General features: G+C 37.3%; 1 protein-coding gene across 4 annotated transcripts in view; it reads left to right on the top strand.

Annotated features, from left to right (window-relative positions):
• The first annotated feature begins 580 nt into the window (after nt 1-580).
• ccny (cyclin Y) overlaps nt 581-23,180 on the top strand; it is a 74,098-nt gene continuing 51,498 nt past the window's right edge. For 2 of the 4 annotated variants that reach the window (XM_055181820.2, XM_055181819.2), the window contains exon 1: nt 581-1,164. In XM_055181820.2, the coding sequence (XP_055037795.1) occupies nt 1,011-1,164 (154 nt within the window). In that variant the 5' untranslated portion in view covers nt 581-1,010. The remainder of the gene's footprint in view (nt 1,165-23,180) is intronic. The other 2 variants (XM_055181821.2, XM_055181823.2) reach the window with 2 other exon arrangements.

Below are 23,180 nucleotides of genomic sequence, written 5' to 3'. Positions count from 1 at the left end.
TTAAGTGTGATTATAAATATTATGATGAAAGTGTACTTACTATAAGTTAAAATTAAATACCTATTATTACAAAGTGCAGTTGTAAAAAGTGCACTTAAGTGTGTTAATAAATAGTGTAATTAAAGTGTATTCCATTTAAGTACGCTTAAGTGGTCTTTAATTTGTATTATATTATATTATCAGCGAGTGCACTTTTCAAAAATTATACTTTTATTATTTTAAGCACACAAAAAGTATGCTTTCAATACACTTAAGTACGCTAATTTTTCACAAGGGTCGTCTTCTGTTATTTTTTCCATTATCCGGTTTAGACCAACCGTGACATTTGGCAGCAGACACTTTTATTTAAAGCGACGTACAGTGCATTTATTGTATACTATTTGTGTTTCCTGAATCAAACCCCTGACTTTTCAACTGAGTATAAGGTATTTGTTTTTTGGTAAATGCTAAATATTATCAACAACATAATAGTAAGTAGTTAACGTATTCATATTATACTTAATGAAAGCAGTGCTAGAATCTTTCTCGCGCTATTTTGATGTCATACGCTTATCGGTCTGGGCAGCGACGTCAGGCGCTGAACCGGAAGCTGTTCCGTGCTGATCGCAGTGGTGTGTGTGTGTGTGTATGTGTGTTGGGCTCGGCGATACACTGACAGCTGAATGACACAATGTAACGGCGACGCGCGGAAATGAAATAACCTATTGATGCACGCGCACACCCACAAACATCATACAGCGCAGTTATTGCAGAGTTTTTGTTGTTTTGACGAATGGGCGTGCAATCCTGATACAAATAACTCTTATCGGTGATTTTAACGCATTGCATTTAAATGGCTCTCCGCGAGCGTTTAAATCCGCTCGGCACACTGGAATGATCTTATAGCGGATCGCGAAGCCTGTGTTTGATCTCATCATCCGCGCCCGTTACGCCCCATCTTCTGTCGGGTGGGCTCCGTCGATCGGTGGGCGGATATTTATCAGCGCTAATATCTCCAGACATCAGGAACCATGGGGAACACCACGTCGTGTTGCGTGTCGTCCAGCCCGAAGCTCCGGAGGAACGCGCACTCGAGGCTGGAACCGTACCGGCCCGAAGCGGAGCTGAGCAGAGAGGACACGGGCTGCAACCTACAGCACATCAGCGACAGAGAGAACATAGACGGTGGGTGTGATGCTGGAAATAAAGGCTGAGGGCTATAGATTCTATAGAGTTCGTTATCGGGTCAGTGTTTGCAGTATAACGGGTCGGTTTGAGCCCAAAAAGTGCCAAGGATGATGATGTTATCATTTTGAAGTACACTTACAAAAAGTAACCATAGTTTTACTACGGTAACCACGTTATTTGTAGTGGAAGCATGGCAGGCACAAATGTACAATTGTCACTGTACAGTAATCATAGTTTTACCATGATATTTGTGGTAAAACTATAGTAATACAAATTGTAATCAATCCTCCAAAAACATAGTACATAGTTTTTGTAATAAATCCTATATTTAACTTTTCTTGCATGACAATTTAAATACCATTCACGTAAATGTTCCAATCATTTGGTACTGTTGCAAGCTAGTGTGTCATAATATAATCAAAGTACCATGGTATTACCATAGTTGTTTGTGTCATGATACAACCATGTTGGTATTTTGATATTGTTTAACCTGGTGACTACAGAGTCACATGTCATACGCATGCTATTGGACCTAAAATAGAAATAAACAAAGTTTCACTGTACTACCTTGATATTTTGGGCATGTGGCATGGTACCACCATGTGTTTCTGAACACGTGCCATGATAGTACCACAAAAATACTGTGGTACATTAATTGCTTTGTTGTGCACATCAAAGTACTATGGTTATACCATCTGATAATGTCACTTTACCACAGTACAATTACAGTACTTTAGGTGTTATAAATGCAATAGTGCACCAGTATATCACCATATTATAATACTACTACCATCATATACCGTAATACGTGCATGATCCACATCCCTACTGCTGAGGTTTACAATATTCTGTCCTGAGAATTAAGGAGGTCTGATCAATGGTGAGCTTACGTGCTGGACATCTGTTGAAGTGCAAAGTGGATCCAGATATGTTCTAATGTAATTTAACATCTGAAAGGAGAGATGAAGGTGTCATGGGACTGCAGGCAGACATACTATGCGCAGGCCTCAAACATATTAGGTATCTGTGAAGCCTTAGAAGCAGCACAAAATGCATTGAAATTGTATAAATGGTACTTTTAAGTTAAGCATGCCAAGCGATTGTTTTAAATTGACCTAAATTTAAAAATATCTCGGTTTAGAACCGATACCTTTAAGTGTGCTTAATGAAACGGCAAGTTTCAGCATTTTTTTACAAACTCCCATGATGCTTTGCACTGCAGGAAGTCTAGTGTTTCATCTTTGCTAGTCCGGCCTTCATAGTTAAGTTGGATAAAGATGCTTTCCCGAATGTTGGGAAGCTCTGTGCCAGTCTCTAGAGATGGCAAAGGAACTGTACTGTGATTAACACAGCCCATTGTGATTCAGACAGCTGCTGTGTGAATCAGCTTTATCCAAGTTTTTCATTCTCGCATTGTTAAGAAGCTGCTTTGTGGTTATTGTAGTGTTTTTACCTTTAATTATAATGTATCTTTGTATGGAGCGTAAGCGTATTGCTTTAGGGGATATTTTATAATATGTGTACAGTAAGATAATGTCATACCTAGCCAATAGTGTTGGGCGATATCGATATGCCCCATAGTGAGATCGTCCTATCATCAGCCTGTGAGATTGCCGATGCGCGATAGTATCGGGGGGCGGGGCAATAATTTGCTAATTTATTTATTTGTTCATTTTTACTCATTTATGACAAGTTACTTGATTGGTGGACAAAAAAGAAGTGTTCTGTCCAATATTTACCCATTATGGGTCAAAAATAACCCAGCCATTTTTAGAGTGTACTAGCCACTTCACGTAGTATCTTTTATTGAGGGTTTGTATTTGGTAAGATGAGCTGCTTAAGGGACTAGTCTCTTGTAGCTTTACTCTTAACCTCAGACAGCATGCTCATGGACCCGTCATCCATTGCCTGATTCACACTGCCCACAAAAAACTAAAGCATTCGTTGAAATGACCCATTACAATCTCCACAATTTACGTGCATGCATTTGGCAGACGTCCTAATCCAAAGAGTTTTACAGTGCCTTTACAGCTATACATTTTGTAATCACATGCATTCCCTTAGGGTTACATTTACAAGCCTTAAGCAAATTTATACAAAGCGACTTACAGAAATGAGGAAAACAGTAAAGCGATTCGTTTCATCTTATGGATGCAATGATACTAAAAGTGCTTTACAAAGATTTAACCATTGTTAGAGATGAGTTGCCATCTCCATTCTCTACAACAGGGGTTGGGAACCCTGGGTCCTGTAGGGCTACTGTCCTGCAGAGTTTAGTTCCAACCCTTATTAAACACACCTGGAAAATCTTATTCAAGTCTTCAGGATTACTTGAAAATGAAATTCAGGTGTGTTTGGTTTAGGGCTGCAACTAAACAAAACTAAACAGTGGCCCTCCAGGACCCCACTCCTGCTCTACAAGGTGAGCAATAGGAAAGCGGGGTTTTGCATTATGCACAAATTATTACTGGATTATTTTCAACCCAGTGTTGGGTCAAAAAAGGGGACAAACCTTTAGGTTAGGTTAGGTTAAAATAACCCCCAAAATGTTTATATTTAACCCAGAAATGGGTTAACACAACCCAGCATTTTGAGCTGAAACAACCCAGCATACATTAGGTTAAATTACAACTCAACATAATTTGGGACTGTCCCTTTTAGACCCAACATTAACCTTTAACCCAGCATTTTTTGAGTGTAGTGGTGATGTAATCGGCTACAGCCTTCAAAATCCCCCTCGACACTCGGCTGAGGTGAAATGCACTTATCTGTGAGATTAGCTTTGTTTTTTATCGTTCTACAGGATGTCATTGGCTCACATGTTTTTTTTTTATTTTCAACCACTTCTTCTCTGTGTAGACAACAGCAGTGCAGTGTGACTGTAGCATGATTAGAAGTGCACTACAGTAAGCTGTTTGTTATTATGGGTGTGTGCGGTTGCCCATGCGCATCGCCTCAGGGTTGTGTTTATAACTGTGGCTCCCTCATACAAATGTGTGACTTGTGTAAAGTAAGCCATTGTGTGACGTCAGACTTTAGATCTGCTGACTGTAAACCCTGAACGCTCTTTCTTCAAATTTCAGTTTCAGTTTTGACTCCTGTCACCTTCTTGATCTCATCGACTTCATGCCTGGATTCACTCTTTCCATATTGCTGAAGTTCTCCTTCACTCAACACCTCCTTACTGCTCTCAGTGTTTCCGTAATCCTACAATTGTCCTATATTAGTAACTTATAGAGTTATCTTGCCCTCACCATATCCACACTTGGCATGTTTAAACATCAACATTAGCACAGGTTTGATATTTGCTTTTTAAAAGAAAAAGTGAATAGCCTAGTGAAATAAATTCCTATCAGCAGTAGTCCATTACCAAGTTTCAGATTTGATTTGAGTCACACGCGTGAGCTAGTTTTACTCACAACATTCAGGCCTCATGTTTGCTCTGACAAAAATCATCAGCGAGATTTGGATTAACTCCTGCTTTTGTACCAGAGTTCAGGTCAATTAGTAGTATTTTTAAATCGTCCTGGATTGACACGGCCTGGGATTTACCGTACATACAGTAAATAAGACGGTGAACTGCTTTAGTAGCGTGAACTGCACTTTTATGTTGAAATTGCAGGATTTTTCTGATGCACGCCATCAGGAGCAGTTCCAGTAATGGGCAAACATTTATTTTACTACAATTTATACATTGGTTTAAGAGTGTGTTTAAGAGTTGTAACCCTCCTTTTTCCTACAAGTTTCGGAAAGTTTTTTTTTCAAACTGGGGTATCAGTTTCGACTCGTTGCCCCATATTCCTTTAATGGTCCTTTACCCCCAGAAAAGCACGCCTGCCCTGCACATCAAGTGAAAGTGAGAACTTGCATTAGCATTGCTCCGTCAAGTAGAAGGCACAAGTATTACTGCACAGCGCGCAACAAGTTGTTTTATCAAGATGGTTCGACAAAAGTGTTTTTGGATGTAAGGAGAAGAAAACCTTATTTAGCTTTCCCTGTCTTAAGACAACAGTGGATGCAGTTTTGTTTTCCCGGATAGCAACGTAATTGCAAATGGGTTTATGTTTGTTCCATGGCTGAATTTCGTAGAGGATTGCTCTCTGAACAAACAAGGTTCAGTTTGACGCCGGATTTGCCACTTGTTTACAACTGATGGGGCAGTCGCAACTACAGGCGTAAGTAAATCAAAATCTTGCGTGTTTTGCGCATACATTAGAGCTGCACGATTCTGTATAAAATGAGAATCACCATTCTTTTGCCTAAAATTAAGATCACGATTCTCAAGAACTTTGTTAATTTTAAAGATGTACAACCCCTGAACATTAGTTTTTACAGGTGCAAAGAATGATGCTTCTGAAAGTTTCAGATAAGTGTACATAATCTTTAAATTCAGTTAATGTTAATTGTAGAGTATTATGTATTCATTTTATTTAAAGAAAAAAATTTAAATTTACATTTTAAGTAGACATAGATTAACGTTACTTTATGGTAATGAGCTATGACGCGGTTCGGCGCCAACCAATCGCAAGGCGGAAACGTTCGGCGCCAACCAATCAGAAGGTGAAAACCTCCGCTTGAGAGATTTCCAGAGAATGCATTCAAGCGTTTTTTGATGCTCTCGCTGGCAGCGTGAATCCATCGGGTGAATAAATCTACATGCACGCTTAATCTTCACGCCCACTACACTTGGGCCAAATACAAGAAAACGTAATTTAAGCAGTCAAGTGCAAGGACAGCAAGTGTGGTTATTTGGACGGACGCAGCCAATGTTTCCCCCTGTGCTAAAAACCCTTTCGGAAGGGATAAGATCCTCTTTTTGGTACTAAAACAACGTCAAGGTTCTTGTCGGACGTACCTGCGCATTGCTGTGTCTCACTCATTCTCTTTAGTTTCCGTTTCTTTCTGTCTAACTTCTTGGCGAAAGCATCCGCTGTACCAGTGGAGCGAACACGAGCACATCTGGCTTGCGCAATAATAAATGAGACATCAAGACGTCATCGCAGCCGCTGTGATTGCGTGTTGTCGAGAGAATTGATGAAACTGCGTCTTTCCTCCTTAAAAATATAATTACCTGAATCGGGATGATTTAAAAGGATCGTTTTACTGAATGAACACAAGGATGTTTTTTATTAATGTGTACCAATGTGTGACACAAGTGCACATTTCTGTGCTCTGACAAATCAGTCTGGCTCAGTGTTTTGACAATATTAACAGAAAGTTTCAATAAAAGTATTCACTTTAATGTGTCAAACTTCTCAAACTTTTCTGCATTTTTGCTACAAGCTTTAAATCCAAAATGCCAAATATCTTAAAGGGCACTTTTATCATTACTGAAAAACAACGTTATTTTGTGTATTTGGTATAATACAATGTGTTTGCGTGGTTTATGGTTAAAAACACATTATTTTTCGCGCCATCGTTACCTTTGGGGTTTGCACTTTTGCATATCGTTAACATGTACTAATACACACTTACACAACAAAGGAAGTGTAAAATCGTAGAAGATCTTTAACTTACCACTCTCATACTCATAAGCTGTGACACAAGTAACAACCATCTTTAAGAAGCCTTATAGGCAAATAAAAAGCATCATACTTTATATCCTTAAAATAAAGAGTCAGTATTCCTAATATTAACCCAGTGTCAAATTCTGTTTTATAAATGTTTGACAAGCTGTAATGTTATGGACATCTTATACTGATAAACACTTCTGACTTATTTAGTTGGCAACAGATCTCAGTGGATATTAAAGAGCATCATTTTTATGAGTCAGCTTTACATGCTGTTTAAACATCAAATCACTGTCAGTCTTAGTCATGAATGAACTGGCGTTTGGGCTTGACATTTGGCTGAGATTCTGTCTGTAATATTCTCATTGTGATTTTAGTGCCGTGAAGGAAATGACATACAGGAAGTGCATTGGTTTCCCTTCCTCCTCTGCATCCGTGTGTTGAGATTGTTTCATGTAGACTGTAGTAGCTTCAGAAATGCGTAGTTTTGTTTGGGTTTAAAAGCTAATCTCCCATGGATCTGTGCAGTAAAGCTAAAACATTTTTACTTAAAATTATTATTTTTATGTTTGCTTTAAAATGGCTTTATTCTTTAGTCAGACAAAACAACAAATACTTTTTACCAAACGAAGCGTTAAAAATTTCCTATTTATGCAAATGAGCAAATTTAGATGCATGATTTTCATTGAAAACTACATAGTTCATAGTTCAATTAAAACCATTATGTGGCAGTTTCCCGGACAGGGTTTAGATTAATCCAGGACTAGGCCTTAGTTATATTAGGACATATAAGTTGTTTTTACTAATACCTTACAAAAACCGTTATTGGTGTTCATCTTGAGACAAAACAATGGCACTGATATGTTAGGATAAGTCAGTGCAAGTTGTTTTTAAATTAAGGCAGCTCAAACATGCATGTTAGTCTAGGACTAGGATAAGTCCTGTCGGGGAAACGGCCCCAATAAGAAATATTTGTAATGTTTACCAAAATGGCACCCTAAAAATAATAGGTTGGATTTTACACATGCCTGGTAAATTGGTGTAACAATACATCAATAGGGATTAGGGATGGGCGATATGGCCTAAAAAAATTATTGCGGTAATTTCAGTTGTTTGTTGCAGTGACTAAAAAAAATGACGATAAATTATTTTCTTCTGTAAAATATCAGATTAGGTTATGTTTAAGTTGTGTTCCAGTGACTTTGCTGAAAAACATCACACAACAACAATTACACAATAATAATTCATCAATTACAAGTTTAAAATGTAAACACAGATTCTGTATTTATTTATACTCTCATGGTGCAAAAAATAGTGCAAACAGGAAAAGTAACAGTGTCTTTAGATGCGTTTCAAAATTACAACAGAGTACAACTGCAAATAAACCCTGATAAAGTAACAAACATGTTAAAGTAACCTGATACAGTAAAGAAGTTTAGTGTGGAACAGTCAATATTCCCTTTCACACATACAGTCTTCACTGGTAATTTACTGGTAAATTGCAGTTAACAGGTAATGTGTGAACAGAACCTTTCCGGTAAATCTGTACTCCCAATTTACCAGTAAGACAGGTTGTAAGATTACAAGTTATTTACCAGTAAGTGCTATTTGTGAACGAAAAATATAGGATTACCGGCATTTAGAACAGACGATGTCAGACCGTGCTGACAGCTTCGGCTTAGGACCAATCAGAACGTTTTTTGTTTTTTTTATATATATAGATGACGCGTTTACCCCCGCATGTTTCCACACACGTGCTGCTTAAAAGTCGAGCACACCTGAAGTTAACATCCACATTTCTTCACCAAAGTTGTTTCAAACAGCTTAACTTGCCAAATTGCCGACGTCCTTAGCAAACCCTCTGTGATTTGCAGACGGCCCCTAAAGCAGCCTAGGCGGATATGCAGGGAATATCAAACCTAAAACTAAACTTTACCTCGCTCCTCTGTGAAGTCTAATGTGCAAACTCAGGTTCCGTTGACGCCGCCTAACACAATGTTGTTTGGTCACGAGCAACTTTGCGACCGTCATCATTTGCCACAGACAAAATATGGACCGTGGACATTAAGTCATAACCCGCCATTGTTACAAATACAACACGAGCTCACCGGCCGCGCGCCACAGGTAACTTCTGCTTTTTCTCTGAGTTTACTGGTATTTTGATGTGTGTGAATGATGTCTTACTGGTATAAAGACGGAACGTCACTGCATGTGTGAACAGCACGTTTTTGTATTTACTGGTAAATGCATTCTGGTAAATTCATGGTCATAACAACAAGTACCTCCTCACATTTCTAAAGAATGTTTTCAGCACCTTGTTGAATCAATGCCATGTATAATTAAGGTAGTACTGAAGGGTAAAGGGGGTCGAACACAATATTAGTGTTGTGTTCCTAATAATCCTTTAGGTGAGTGTATTGTGATCATTCTTTAATGTATAACTTACTAGTTATTGAATGTAAACATTCAGTTTTCATCCAGCCCAAGGTTTGAATTGTATTTTTAATGTTTTCTCACCTTTGATGTTTGGCTATGCTTGATATGTAGTCCTCTTAAAAGCACCATCATTTCAGTAGGTTTGCCATGACTACGTTCACTGCAGAAAAGCATCCAAAACTGATTTAGTACCACTTATAAAACATCAAAGATGAGCTTGACCATTTTCTCAATGAAGGTGTCTTGAAGAAGGCCTTGGTAGATTGTTGTTGTATGAATATATTTAGGGCTTAAGTATTGTAGCCCTGGGAACCTCTCATAATTCCAGCAAGGTGCTCTCGACGCTTTAATGAAGTGGGGAATATATATTAGCCTGTCAGAATAATCCTTCCCCGCTGATGCCGATTTGTGTTCTTAAAACGAGTGGAAAATGCATAATCAGTTTAATACCAAGAGGAAGTCGGTGGAATTATTATGTCATTGACGTTCATAGATGTTAATTCCCTCCGTGTCCTCAGACACTTTCATGCATGTTATTTGGAAACTGCTTTTATTTTGTTTGCTCAGAGTAGATAAGCCTTGTACTGGACATGTTTTAACTGTTAGCAGTATATATCGTTTAGCCTAAATCCATAGTTTTTTGTCGTTTTACACCCCTTATTATGTTGTTGTTGTTGTATAAATGAATGACCTAAAAAAAAGTTTTTCGTTTTTAGATGAAAACAATGGTTTGTAAACGGCCCCTAAGTAAATTGTTTCTTAACTTCTCTTACACTTGTTTAATCATCAATATGTTACAAACACATACAAGTTTTAAATTGAAAGTGTTTTGAGGTCAGAAAGAAAAAGGCTATTTCAATAAAGCAATCAATTTTCCATTTACCTAAACAGTAACTGGACTTTAGTGGGACAGGTAGTAGAATTTGCTGTAGAATATTGCCTGCAAGAATATTGTCATTTATTTACAGACAGCATTTACAGTACATATGTTACATAATCATTAGCATATATAAACAGACCTTACATTGTACATATGCATGTATATATATAGAACTGGGATCATTTACAATTTACAGCTCTGTAGTACGTGTCTGCAAACAGTACATAGTATTGTTTTAAATACCACAGTAATAGTGTTTTCAGTACAACAGTATATTAGAAATGAAATAAGCACATGACTTGTTCTATAATGTTTTTATTAGAGGCATGACTGATAAATCAAATTACGTAGCTTGTTAAGGACAGGAGTGCCTTTATTTTTCCTTAAGAGATTGGATTTATGATTTTCACTTGGCAGACCATATAGGGGTGAACAAAATCCTGTAGACTTGCACTGAAGCTGGGATCCGAGTGATGTCTAGAGACCAGAATATCATTGAAACTTGGGGGTATATCTAAAAATTCTTAAATCAAGATGCATTATCTAGATGAGCAACATGACCTAAGAAAACAAGTCTAGTTTTTAGACAACAAAAAAAAATTTGGGCTTAAAACAAGCAAAATAATAAATAAATATCTGCCAATGGGTTAGGAACATTTTTCTTGATTTTTTTTTCTTGTGTTTAAGAAAAAGGTTAACTTATTTAAAGTTTTTTTCTTACCCCATTGGCAGATTTAATTTTTTTTTGCTTGTTTTGAGCACAAATTTACTTAAATTTATTTAGAAAATTATATTTTTGTCTAAAACTAGTCTTGTTTTCTTAGTTCAGGTTGCTTTTCAAGAAAATGCATATTAAATCAAGAATTTTTAAATATTTGTACCGGAAACGAGACAAAACTACTAAGAAAGTCTTTTTTTGCAGTGCACAGAATAAGACCAGAATATCATTGAAACTTGGGGGTATATCTAAAAATTCTTAAATCAAGATGCATTATCTAGATGAGCAACATGACCTAAGAAAACAAGTCTAGTTTTTAGACAACAAAAAAAATCAAGTGAATTTGGGCTTAAAACAAGCAAAATAATAAATAAATATCTGCTAATGGGTTAGGAACATTTTTCTTGATTTTTTTTTCTTGTGTTTAAGAAAAAGGTTAACTTATTTAAAGTTTTTTTTCTTACCCCATTGTCAGATTTTTTTTTTTTTGCTTGTTTTGAGCACAAATTTACTTACATTTATTTACAAAATTATATTTTTGTCTAAAAACTAGTCTTGTTTTCTTAGTTCATGTTGCTTTTCAAGAAAATGCATATTAAATCAAGAATTTTTAAATATTTGTACCGGAAACGAGACAAAACTACTAAGACATTTTTTTGCAGTGCACACTGCAAAAAATTATTTTCAAGAAAAAAATTCTTAGTATTTTTGCAAAAAAAGCAAAAATAAATCTGCCACTGGGGTAAGAAAAAAAATCTTGAACATTTTTCTTAAACACTTAATTCAAGAAAAATTCGAGAAAAAATTGCTTACCCCATTGGCAGATTTTTTTGCTTGTTTTATGCACAAAATCACTTAAATTTGATATTTTTGGTCTAAAAACTAGACTTTTTCTCTTGGGTCTTTTTGCTCATCAAGAAAAAGCATCTTAATTTAAGAATTTTTAGATATTTTTCCTAAAAACAAGACAAAAATACTAAGAAAATGTTTACTTTAAAAAAAAAAATTTTGCAGTGCGGAATGTCATATCAAACTCATTGCAATGAGCACAAAAAACACAGAATTGTAGTTCATTATTTACGTGTACACTAGGGTCTGGGTACAGTGTGCGCTGTGCAATTTTCGTCATCAGAGTGTACTGTACGTACACTGCCAGATTTTTAAAACCCTGCATACATTGTATGGGTAGATTGCTCATGCACCTACAGGAGAATATAATATGTAGCCCAGAAGATGTTTTGAATTTTGTTGTAATGCACATGAATCAGTATGAATCAGATAAACTTTACCTTGCAAGGCTGTGCATTCGACTGTGTGCTTATATTCGCGTACATGTAAAAAAAACTATACTATACTCTTGGCCTCAGCTGTCATGTAACAACACCCTAACAATCATCCAGAACAGCTTAAAAAAAGCTATGAGCAAACAAAGCTCACATTTTATACTCGTTTATGTTTAATATGATGTCAAACATTTCTTTGTTTAATACGTCAAACCAAAGAAATCCAGATTCAAAGATTAAAAGGAAACTAACAGGAAATACATAAAACTCCAGTAGTTGAAACTGATCGGGGGAACATATGTGGTGCGTAAAATCAACAGTCACTGTAGGAGGGAAGCCTGAGGCACAGGACGGCTCTGTTTGAACACTCGTCATCCCATAACAGTTTAAAAGGATGGCTTTCGAAAGAGTCTCCTGTAAACCAAATGTAGGTAGATCAGTGAGGATGGCATTGGTTTTAGTTTGTGCATGTGTATTTACAGCAGGGACGACTCGAGGATTTCAGTCTTGCCTGATGTGCTGATGTGGGCCTAACCGAGAGGTTTGTACGAGAGGTTGTGGGTTCAAACCAGGTTGCTTAACCGACAACTGTCATTAACTGTGGTATATTTAAGCAGTTACGTAAACTGATACATTACTGGTCAAAAGTTTAACTTAATTGAAATATTTCTCATGATCTTAAAAACTGTTGAATTGAATGTGTATGTTCAAATGTTTAAATCAGTTGTACAGACTGTTGAAAATATATAATTGCATCAATATTTGTAATCCTGGACCACAAAACCAGTCTTTATTTTTTGAGAAAAAAAAGTGATTTATACCTAAGCTGAAAGCTTTCCAATGATATATGATTTGTAAGAATAAGACAATATTTTGTGTGAAATAAAACTATTTGAAAATCTGAAATCTGAGGTTGCAAAAAATCTACATATTGAGAAAATCGCCTTTAAAGTTGTGCAGATGAAGTCCTTAGCAACACATATTAATAATGATAAATACATTTTTATATATATTTATGGCAGGACATTTTCAAAATATCTTCATCTTTGCTTAAACCTAATGATTTTTAGCATACATTTTTGACCCATACAATGTATTGTTGGATATTGCTACAAATATACCTACTTATGACTGGCTTTGTGGTCCAGGGTCACATATTACTTTAGCTAGAAAACTTACATTTTAGTAAAAAAAACTTTGTTAAATGGAAAACTTGGACTTAATAATGAAGAAAAAGCAGCTTATAAATGCCCAAACCAGGACATTTTTCAATACTGTTTAAAAATATCATTGTGAGACATCAAGGAGCTGAGTAATAAAATGACAAGAGTACATTTTTGCAAATTCTATGCTAAGAATTCTATTCTAAGTTTTAATTTATTTTGGATTTTTTTAGACACAATTTCCACAGTTTCATTACTGTTACAGTATGTTGTGAGAAGTTTATAACTACTTTAAAATGAAGCGGAAAAATATGTATAAATAATCAGTTACCATAACCTTTTCTCCGCTATATGTTGAACTTTTCTTCTGATATTTTTAGTGAAGTAATTTCCCATAGTTCACTGCCGCTACTGTTTTCAGCAAGTGTGAAGAAAAATCACACAATCATATATTTTTAGGGTGCTGACAGCTGAGTTAAACTCAGGTTTTAGCAGGGCTAAGATAAAAGACAGACTGCAGGCCCCCTAAACAGGGTCGTGCAACACCTGTGATGAACAGCAGTTTTCAAACACAGTGAAAATGAGCACAAGATATGGCCTGCAGGCTATCCTAGGCCTTTTTTGTAAGTGTGCTAACTAATCAAACATTTGTAATTTGATCCCAAGTGTTTTATCCTTTGTGTGAAATGGTGAAAGCAAATGAGAAACCTAGATCATATCAGATGGGCTACAAAATGTATGTTTCAATGTAAAGATTTTTAGCAGCATTGCAGCGAGACACTGAATTGAAACCAACGACTCAGTCCGCAGCTCGCTCCTCCTTTTCGAAACGCATAGAGAAGCTACGATAGCTGCCACAAGACAAACACGACATTGTCTGAGACAACGCAGTGACAAAACACACTCTTTATAGCAGTTTGTCCATTTAGGGCTACTGTAGAAACATTGTGGCGCTAAATGGTAGCTTATTTTAAAGTAATAATGTAAGATCTTTATACACCACTGAAAATATAGCTGTGCATACAATATTGCATTTCCGAAATCCTTCTAAAAGTTACACAATGCACATTTTAGGGTAGAATAGAATGCTCTCTTAGGGGGCGTACACACCAAAGCGTTTACGCTGGTGGCGTATGTTTTCAATTGTATCCAATGAAAGCGCTGTTTTTTTTAAAAAGCCAGCAGCTGTTTTTTTTCGTGCTGAAAGAAAGACGCCGCTCTGTGTTTTTTCTACACTTAGTGCTGAGCGCCGAGGGTTGAATATTCAACTTTGAGTGAAAAGCTCAGCTCGTCAAGGTCAGTATCAGCTGGCAGTCGGCTGAAAAAGCTGGCATTCGGCGTCCGCGTTGCATGATTTAAATGAGAATGAAATGCCATGGTTTTAATTTTCTGTATTTTTACCATTTCTTTTAAAACAGGAAGTACAGGCATATTGAAAGAATATACCAGAATTAAAATAAATTGTCATATAGAAGGTATATATTTTACACTTACATTTTAACTTGATCTCGCAGGCATGGTTGCGATGCAAGGATGGGCAACGATTAATCGTGATTAATAATGATTAATCGCATACGAAATTAAATTAATTACGAGTTTTTGCATAATATATGAGTGTTTGCTGTGTGTAATTATTATGCATATATAAATACACACACATTCATGTATGTAATTAGGAAACAATTACATATGCGAATATATTTATTTATATTTTTTAAGGGTGTAACGGTACGTGTACCGGACCGTATCGGTACAAGGCTTTCGGCACGGTGCACATGTGCACCGAATGCAGTCTTTTGTGTGCGGAACATAGGTCAATTTTCGTGTTTCCACTCGAACATATTAAGTGGCGGAAGTCTCCTGTCAAACATATAACATATACAAGGTTTGTATTTACTTAGTTGTATATTCGTTTGATTTTTGATGTAAATGTTTACACTTATGTGTCGCTTCTAAAAGCATGTGTTAAACGTGTGTCAACACGCTGTTTCGTTCTTTCAAAAGTGCGTGAGAGGTTGCGCGTCTTTCGTTGCTATGCAATCATGAGACGCGCTTTCTGTGACAGTGAGAATAACGGAATGCTTGATCAGATTTTTCATCTGCACCTCACATCAATCATATCATTGTCACAATGAGACCAGTTAATCTGGTGGGGACAGAGAAGAGCTGTAACCCGGGCTTACTCAGCTGTTACTCAGCTGCGGAGGGGTTTGTTAGTTTAAATCACAGCTTACATTGGCGACACAAGCAAAGATGAGGAAAAACGTACTGTCAGATCAAACAGAGTATCCAACAGATTAAATAGCTAATCAAAAAAAAAGAACACTACATTAATAATAAAAAAATAATCGTTAGAGTAGTCGACTAATCGGAAAAATAATCGCTAGATTAATCGACAGAAGAAATAGTTGTTAGTCGCAGCTCTAAAACAAATTGTTAAAGTTTATAGTAATAAACAACCTGCTGTTTAATGTGGACTCAAAACCGAGGTACGCACCGAACTGCATTTTTTTTTGTGTGTACCGTTACACCCCTAATATTTTTATATATTCTATATTATATATAAATAAAAAAGGATATATAATTAAAACATTTCTGAAATGTAGACGTGTGTGTTTACATAATAGGTATACATAATAATTACACACAAAATACACTCAAATGTTATGCAAAACTCACTTTTATTTTGTATGCAATTAATCGCGATTAATCGTTGACCATCCCCACAAACAGAACGGTGCCAGCATCATGTTTTACCAGTTGAGCTTCATAAAATTAATATAACTTGCTTCACACCCTTTATGAAATTCACTGATTAGTCATAAATATCAGCTTTACTGTTTGACATTATCTTTTTCTCTAGAGAGACTGATTCAGTGATTCAAGGCAAATGGCTAAATGAATCGGAATCAAGTATGCAAAATCATTATTCTGTTTGAGTCCACTTCACAAGACTCCATGTCAAGCCTAGCGAAATGTGTCCTCTTGTGGCAAGTTTAAATACGTGTTAGCAAATGACATTTAAGCTCTTAGCAAAAGACAGAATTTATAATGACATGAATTTATTCCTCACTGAAATCTATTGCATTGCTTTGGAAGTATATTAAGCAAAAGCCATGGACACCACAAACATTTTTTGATGCGTTTTAATTTATTTCAGCCCCTGGTTACTGTGTACTTTTTATTTTATTGAAAAAGCTGTCCTCCTCCTAACCTCTTTTGTGTCTCATGAAAGAAAGCCACACAGGTGTTGAGTGACATTATGGTGTGTAGATGATGACAGAATTTTTCTCCTAACAGAGTTTATGTGTGATTGTGAGAGTCTGGGTTTTGTTTGGAGGATTGAAAAGCCGGGCGGCTGCATCAAATGCTCGGCGGGGCAAGTGTTTGGGGGCCATTGTTCGACGGGTGTAGGAGTCATAGCCCAGCCTCAGAGACATGCATAAATATCACACAGCCCTTTCATTAAACCACACAGACAACAGCCAGCTGGTGAACCCCCCCCCCATTTCTGAACCGAGCTCTTTTCTGTCTAGATTCTCTTCGAGTATTTTCTCTGTCTCTCTCTCTCTCTCTCTCTCTCTTTCTCTCTCGCTCTCTCTCTCTCTCTCTCGCATCGCTACAGTAATGTGTCTGCCATCCTCTTTCAGAAACTCTGTGGAAACACATCCCAGCCATTTTAGCATCTCAGGGGGCGGAGCTTGCGTTCTTGTAATTATGCATGCAACTTTAGGCTGATGCTAATCGCTGCATGAAGCGCGCCCAGGTTTTTCTTCCTCAAAATGGTTTTGAATCAATATTTGCTCTTGTGTTTGAATGTGTTAAAGGACATGCTGGAGACGTGCGTTCACAAAGGTTAGCTGTCAAGTGTTTATGTCATTCAAGTACAGACACGTTCAGAATAAACCACGGTGTGAAGGCTCTTTTGTAGTTACAAATTACTTTTATTTGGATTCTGTGCCACTGCTGCCACATGTAAAAAATATTTATGGATTCTGGATCTTTGATGTCACATGATAAAGGGGACTTATGAATATGCATTAAGAGGGCGTGGCTTGCGAACATGTTTACTGCACCTCCATTGATCTGTTTTGAAAATTTGAAGAATGGCATAAAAAGGTCGCAGTTGATCCCGGATCCATACGGATCATGACCCACGGTTCGGCTGTCATGTGATTCGTGGATTAATACGCAAACTTAAATAGGGAAAGTTTATCATGTGCACGTGTTTTAAAGGGTTGCAAACACTCAAGTGATTTTAAACAATTAAGCCGCAAAAAGGGAGCAGTTTTCTGTACGCACATGCGGTTAAATGTGTCCGGTCTTAGATGTGATCATTCCTACACTCTTCAAAGCAGATCTCTTGATGTGTAAACTTTAGAGAAAGATGTGCTACTGTGTCTCATACTGTAGTCCATTAAAACACATTTGCTGAATGGAGCACTGAAAAGCAACGTCATTTTCTTTTAATGTGTAGTGACTGTTTATTAGGGCTGTAACCATTTCTCAATGAATAAATTTGAATGAATTACGGTGTAATGCCGCCACATCCAAAAGCCAGGGGGCGCACTCCACTTGTGCCACAGAAGAAGTAGCGTTACAAACCCTATTCCAGGAAATGTCTACAGGAATATTTATATCACTGTTCTTCAAATTGTTTAAGGTATTTTCATGATAATAAAGAATATTTAGAATGACTTTGTTTAACGAGTGTTGCTTTTTTAAATGCACGTTATAAACGACTCTGACTCATGATTTTAGATTTACAACGGACTTCTTACTGACCAAAACGCCATAGTACACGCACAAGTTGCGCATGAAACACAGAATTGCAATGCAGAATCGATTTTAGACAGGCCTTTTTAATGGGAAACGCGATATATCATAACAGCCCTACTGTTTATGAGGCATCTTCTTCCTGAAGCGCCGTTTGGAATTGGCCCTCCGCCTGTGTGTGTGTGCACGTTTAAGTGCACTCAAAAGTGCACACACGGAGAGATGCGTTTCAAAAAGCAAGCAAACATAAAATCTTTCTGTTCTTGACAGGGCACATGCAAACAAAATGATCTCACAGTATTTTTTTTCTAATAAAAACGTTTGTTTATGTCTTAAGTGTGTGTATAGATTCGAGGAAGAAACCAGTCCCGTGCTTATCTTAAAGAGACAGTAACCTCAATTAACCTACTTAAGTCTGTGTCATTAATGTCAATCAAACAACCCAAGACAAAGAGAAAGTCACTTCTGTAGCTCTAAAAAAATAATAATTATATTTAATTCATACAACGAAGACGATCTTATTCATTTGATTCAATTTCAGTACCTAATGCTGATTTTACACCTTACTTAATGTGCATCTTTTCTTTATATGTTGTTCTTATATTTTTCCCACCCCTTATTTGCTGATCCGAAAAATGATCCGATCCGTGCCTCAAAAACTGTACTGTGAGTTTTGTGATCTGGTATACCCCTAGTTAGGGGTAGACATGTGCTTTGATCAGTCGTTTGTAACTATCTAATCACACATACATTTGTTGTTGTAGTCCTAAGTGTGCTTTTTGGTCTGTGGTATTCTGCATCAGACTGCATCATTATAAATGTGAGTTTAAATGTCAGGAAGGGAGTGTGGTGCTGACACAGATGGCATCACAGTCAGACCTGCTTCCTTCACAGCATGAAACACTGTACACACACTGCAGTGGAAAACCATTCCTTAAGTTACTTGACTAACTGTCTAAAAGAATCACTCGATATGGTCACTGTTAGCAAACACTTCACTAAAAGCACTTTGTAACTTGGCCAGGGCAAAGTTTGATTTGAACAACGATGTTGTTGTACAGATGTTGTTGCACTTGTTATTGTCCAGAATTTGGTCTACTTGGAAGGAAAACTGCTGGCATGTTGGCACATTTTTACATTTCATAACTCATTTTTTACAGGAATAAGATAGTAAAACATTTTGTAAGAAAGTGTAAAGAATGTTGTGTTGCATTGTGTGGTGCTTTTGAGATATTGTTTAGTTTCATTGATCACTTGTTTAAACCAATAAGCCACACAAGCTTTTGGCTGCGTCCGAAAGCTTAAACAGCTGACTTGTTGCCTCACTGCCTAATGAGGCAATGACTTTGGCGCCCAAGAAGAAGGAAAACGCAGTGGTCACATTTTTAAGCACAAAATGTGAAGCAAAATGTGTGTCTTCCTGAAGCGCCGTTTGGAATTGGCCCTCCGCCTGTGTGTGCACACGGAGAGATGCGTTTCAAAAAGCAACCAAACATAAAATCTTTCTGTTCTTGACAGGGCACATACAAACAAAATGATCTCACAGTATTCTTTTTCTAATAAAAACATTTGTTTATGTCTTAAGTGTGTGTATAGATTCGAGGAAGAAACCAGTCCCGTGCTTATCTTAAAGAGACAGTAACCTCAATTAACCTACTTAAGTCTGTGTCATTAATGTCAATCAAACAACCCAAGACAAAGAGAAACTCACTTCTGTAGCTCTAAAGATTCTTTTTTTAATCGATTAATCTAGCACTAAATCAATCGATTAATCAAGTAATCGGATAAAAATTTTGTATGTGTTTTTAAACAACCAAAACAAATAATGCATAATGAAAATGACGTGGCTGTAAACGTTTGTGTGCACGCGTTCTGTGCTTGAGGAAGAGTGACATCCCAGTCAGACGTTCAGTTGCTTCATTGGATTTTGGTACCATTCCTTAAGTTCTTGACTAACTGTCTAAAAGAATCACTCGATATGGTCACTGTTAGCAAACACTTCACTAAAAGCACTTTGTAACTTGGCCAGGGCAAAGTTTGATTTGAACAACGATGTTGTTGTACAGATGTTGTTGCACTTGTTATTGTCCAGAATTTGGTCTACTTGGAAGGAAAACTGCTGGGATGTGGCACATTTTTACATTTCATAACTCATATTTTACAGGAATAAGATAGTAAAACATTTTGTAAGAAAGTGTAAAGACTGTTGTGTTGCATTGTGTGGTGCTTTTGAGATATTGTTTAGTTTCATCAATCACTTGTTTAAACCAATAAGCCACACAAGCTTTTGGCTGCGTCCGAAAGCTTAAACAGCTGACTTGTTGCCTCACTGCCTAATGAGGCAATGACTTTGGCGCCCAAGAAGAAGGAAAACGCAGTGGTCACATTTTAAGCACAAAATGTGAAGCAAAATGTGTGTCTTCCTGAAGCGCCGTTTGGAATTGGCCCTCCGCCTGTGTGTGCACACGGAGAGACGCGTTTCAAAAAGCAAACGAACATAAAATCGTTCTGTTCTTGACAGGGCGCATACAAACAAAATGATCTCACAGTATTCTTTTTCTAATAAAAACATTTGTTGATGTCTTAAGTGTATGCATAGATTCGAGGAAGAAACCAGTCCCGTGCTTATCTTAAAGAGACAGTAACCTCAATTAACCTACTTAAGTCTGTGTCATTAATGTCAATCAAACAACCCAAGACAAAGAGAAACTCACTTCTGTAGCTCTAAAGATTCTTTTTTTAATCGATTAATCTAGCACTAAATCAATCGATTAATCAAGTAATCGGATAAAAATTTTGTATGTGTTTTTAAACAACCAAAACAAATAATGCATAATGAAAATGACGTGGCTGTAAACGTTTGTGTGCACGCGTTCTGTGCTTGAGGAAGAGTGACATCCCAGTCAGACGTTCAGTTGCTTCATTGGATTTTGGTACCATTCCTTAAGTTCTTGACTAACTGTCTAAAAGAATCACTCGATATGGTCACTGTTAGCAAACACTTCACTAAAAGCACTTTGTAACTTGGCAGGGTTTGATTTGAACAACGATGTTGTTGTACAGATGTTGTTGCACTTGTTATTGTCCAGAATTTGGTGAGGCAATGACTTTGGTGCCCAAGAAGGAGGAAAACGCAGTGGTCACATTTTTAAGCACAAAATGTGAAGCTTGCGAGATCCACTAATCAGAAAGGCTCCTGTATTTTTTTCTTTCTTTCTTTATTCTTTACGCCATTCCAGCATCTATTGCTATATTCATGCTGAGAACTGGTTAATCCATACACAAGTTTATTCAGACAAGTTAATCCAGGCTCAGGTGTTGGAGGGTCAATTTGGCATCTCCAATTTGCCTAACTTGCATGTTTTTGGCCTGTGGGAGGAAACCAGAGTACCCGGAGTAAACCCACGCTGACACAAGAAGAACATGCAAACTCCACACAGAAAGGCCACCTGACCTAGCCGGGTCTTAAAACGGGGACCTTCTTGCTGTGAGGTACCCACTGAGCCTCTGTGCCGCCCGCTCCTGTATTTCAAAAGAGTTTTTGATTCAAATAATTTGAGCATATCTGGCATTTTTTCATGGGTGCTCGGCCATTTGGGTGGGTGCTTGTGCCCCTGATCACCCATGGGATCGGCGCCTATGTGCATACTTCAGTCATTCCTTAGAAATTGTCCAGATAAATCATATAAATGTAAAAGTCTTGCAGTAAACTACAGCATTACAGATTTTTGCTCACACTTTATTATAGCAAGTGCTAAAAAAGTATACTTTTCATCTTTGAAAGTGTTGTTTTCTTTGGAAAGTTTTTTGCTTTTTTGTTAAAGCAATTACCGTAACAAAACTAGCAGTGCATTGTTAAACTTTTCGCTATTTTTAAGACAAAAAGGCCTCCAATTAAAGTTAGCAAAATGTGTGTCATTGCAAATGTATCTCATACACACACAAACACTCGCATATGTGACGCTTCATTGAGTTTGTGTTGTGATCAGCGGCACCTGTTAACACCTCAGCACTGCACAGATTCGGATGTGAGCTCTGATGACCTCAGCAGGTGCTGCTGGCCTGTTTACTGCCCACACATTACCACAACTCACAGCTGCCACACTACAATGACAGACACGGGCACTATTTGGACAGCTCTCTTTCTATTGTGCGGCCCTCAGACACTAAGGGGAAATCCTCTAATATGAGCTGGCCAGATTTATGTGTGCAGATTAAGATTGTATTGATTTCTGTTGTTTGATTGCTGAGCTACCTTGTTCCCAAATTAAACTTAACTGTTAAACAATCTGCATGTACAATAACTGTCTGTGATTTGCGTAATCTGGTAATTTAGGACTTTTATCCAAAAAAGCAGAATTGTTTGAAGTATCACCTGTGTCTCTACACATGAACTTGATCATTGAGAATTTGTTTACACAGAGTTTACTAAAAAGAAGGTTTTGAACAACTGATTTTGGTTGTTTTGGTGTCCACTCGCCGCCATCTTGCCAGTCAAGATGTATCGATCTCCGAATATGCGACGTAATGAGGGAGGAGAGTAAAGATGGAAAGCTCCTATATGGTTAGTTCATAGTTCCATATAAATGCACAGATAATTTGTTGTTTTGTCGCAAGTGAAAAACAATATTGACCTTCTAGTTGAAAAAGGATCCTCATATAAGATTAATTCATTCGCATTCGGAAATCGATTTTTTATGTCTAGCAAAGATGGCGATCAGACACCATAACAGCCAAAGTCAGTTGTTCAAAACCTTTCTTTTTAGTAAACTCTGTGTACACAAACAATGTTCTCAATGCTCACGTTCATGTGTAGAGATCCAGGTGATACTTTGAGCAAAGTTTCATGTTGTGTCGCGCCGTCTTGGTGTTGTAAAAATAGTGGTAGTTCGGTAGCAGCGGACAGCGGCTGGAAGAAGGCATCAGGGATCGAGTAGGCATCACACAAGTAGCATTTCTTTTTATGACAGTCGAGGTACGAAATGTTGTCTTTCGTAGTCCTTTCCTGTATCCGTAAGAATCATAGACAGTAAAAGATAAGAAATCCGTAAATCGTACTGTAGCAAGCTAGCCAATGCTTGTCAGTAGCCTACTGATACTCAGTGGGTACTCAAGATGGCAGCATAACGTAAAAGGTCACCAGACTGACTTTCATCTGTAGACATTTAATTTAAATGCTAAACTGCAAGTGAACAAAATTTCAATGAATTTGAACGAGGCGCACAGGAGTTTTACTACCCGCAAAAT

The sequence above is a fragment of the Misgurnus anguillicaudatus genome, chromosome 25 (genome assembly GCF_027580225.2).
Source record: "Misgurnus anguillicaudatus chromosome 25, ASM2758022v2, whole genome shotgun sequence".
Lineage (NCBI taxonomy): Eukaryota > Metazoa > Chordata > Actinopteri > Cypriniformes > Cobitidae > Misgurnus > Misgurnus anguillicaudatus.
Note: the sequence above shows the minus strand (reverse complement) of the source record. Positions and strands in the feature narration are given on the sequence as shown.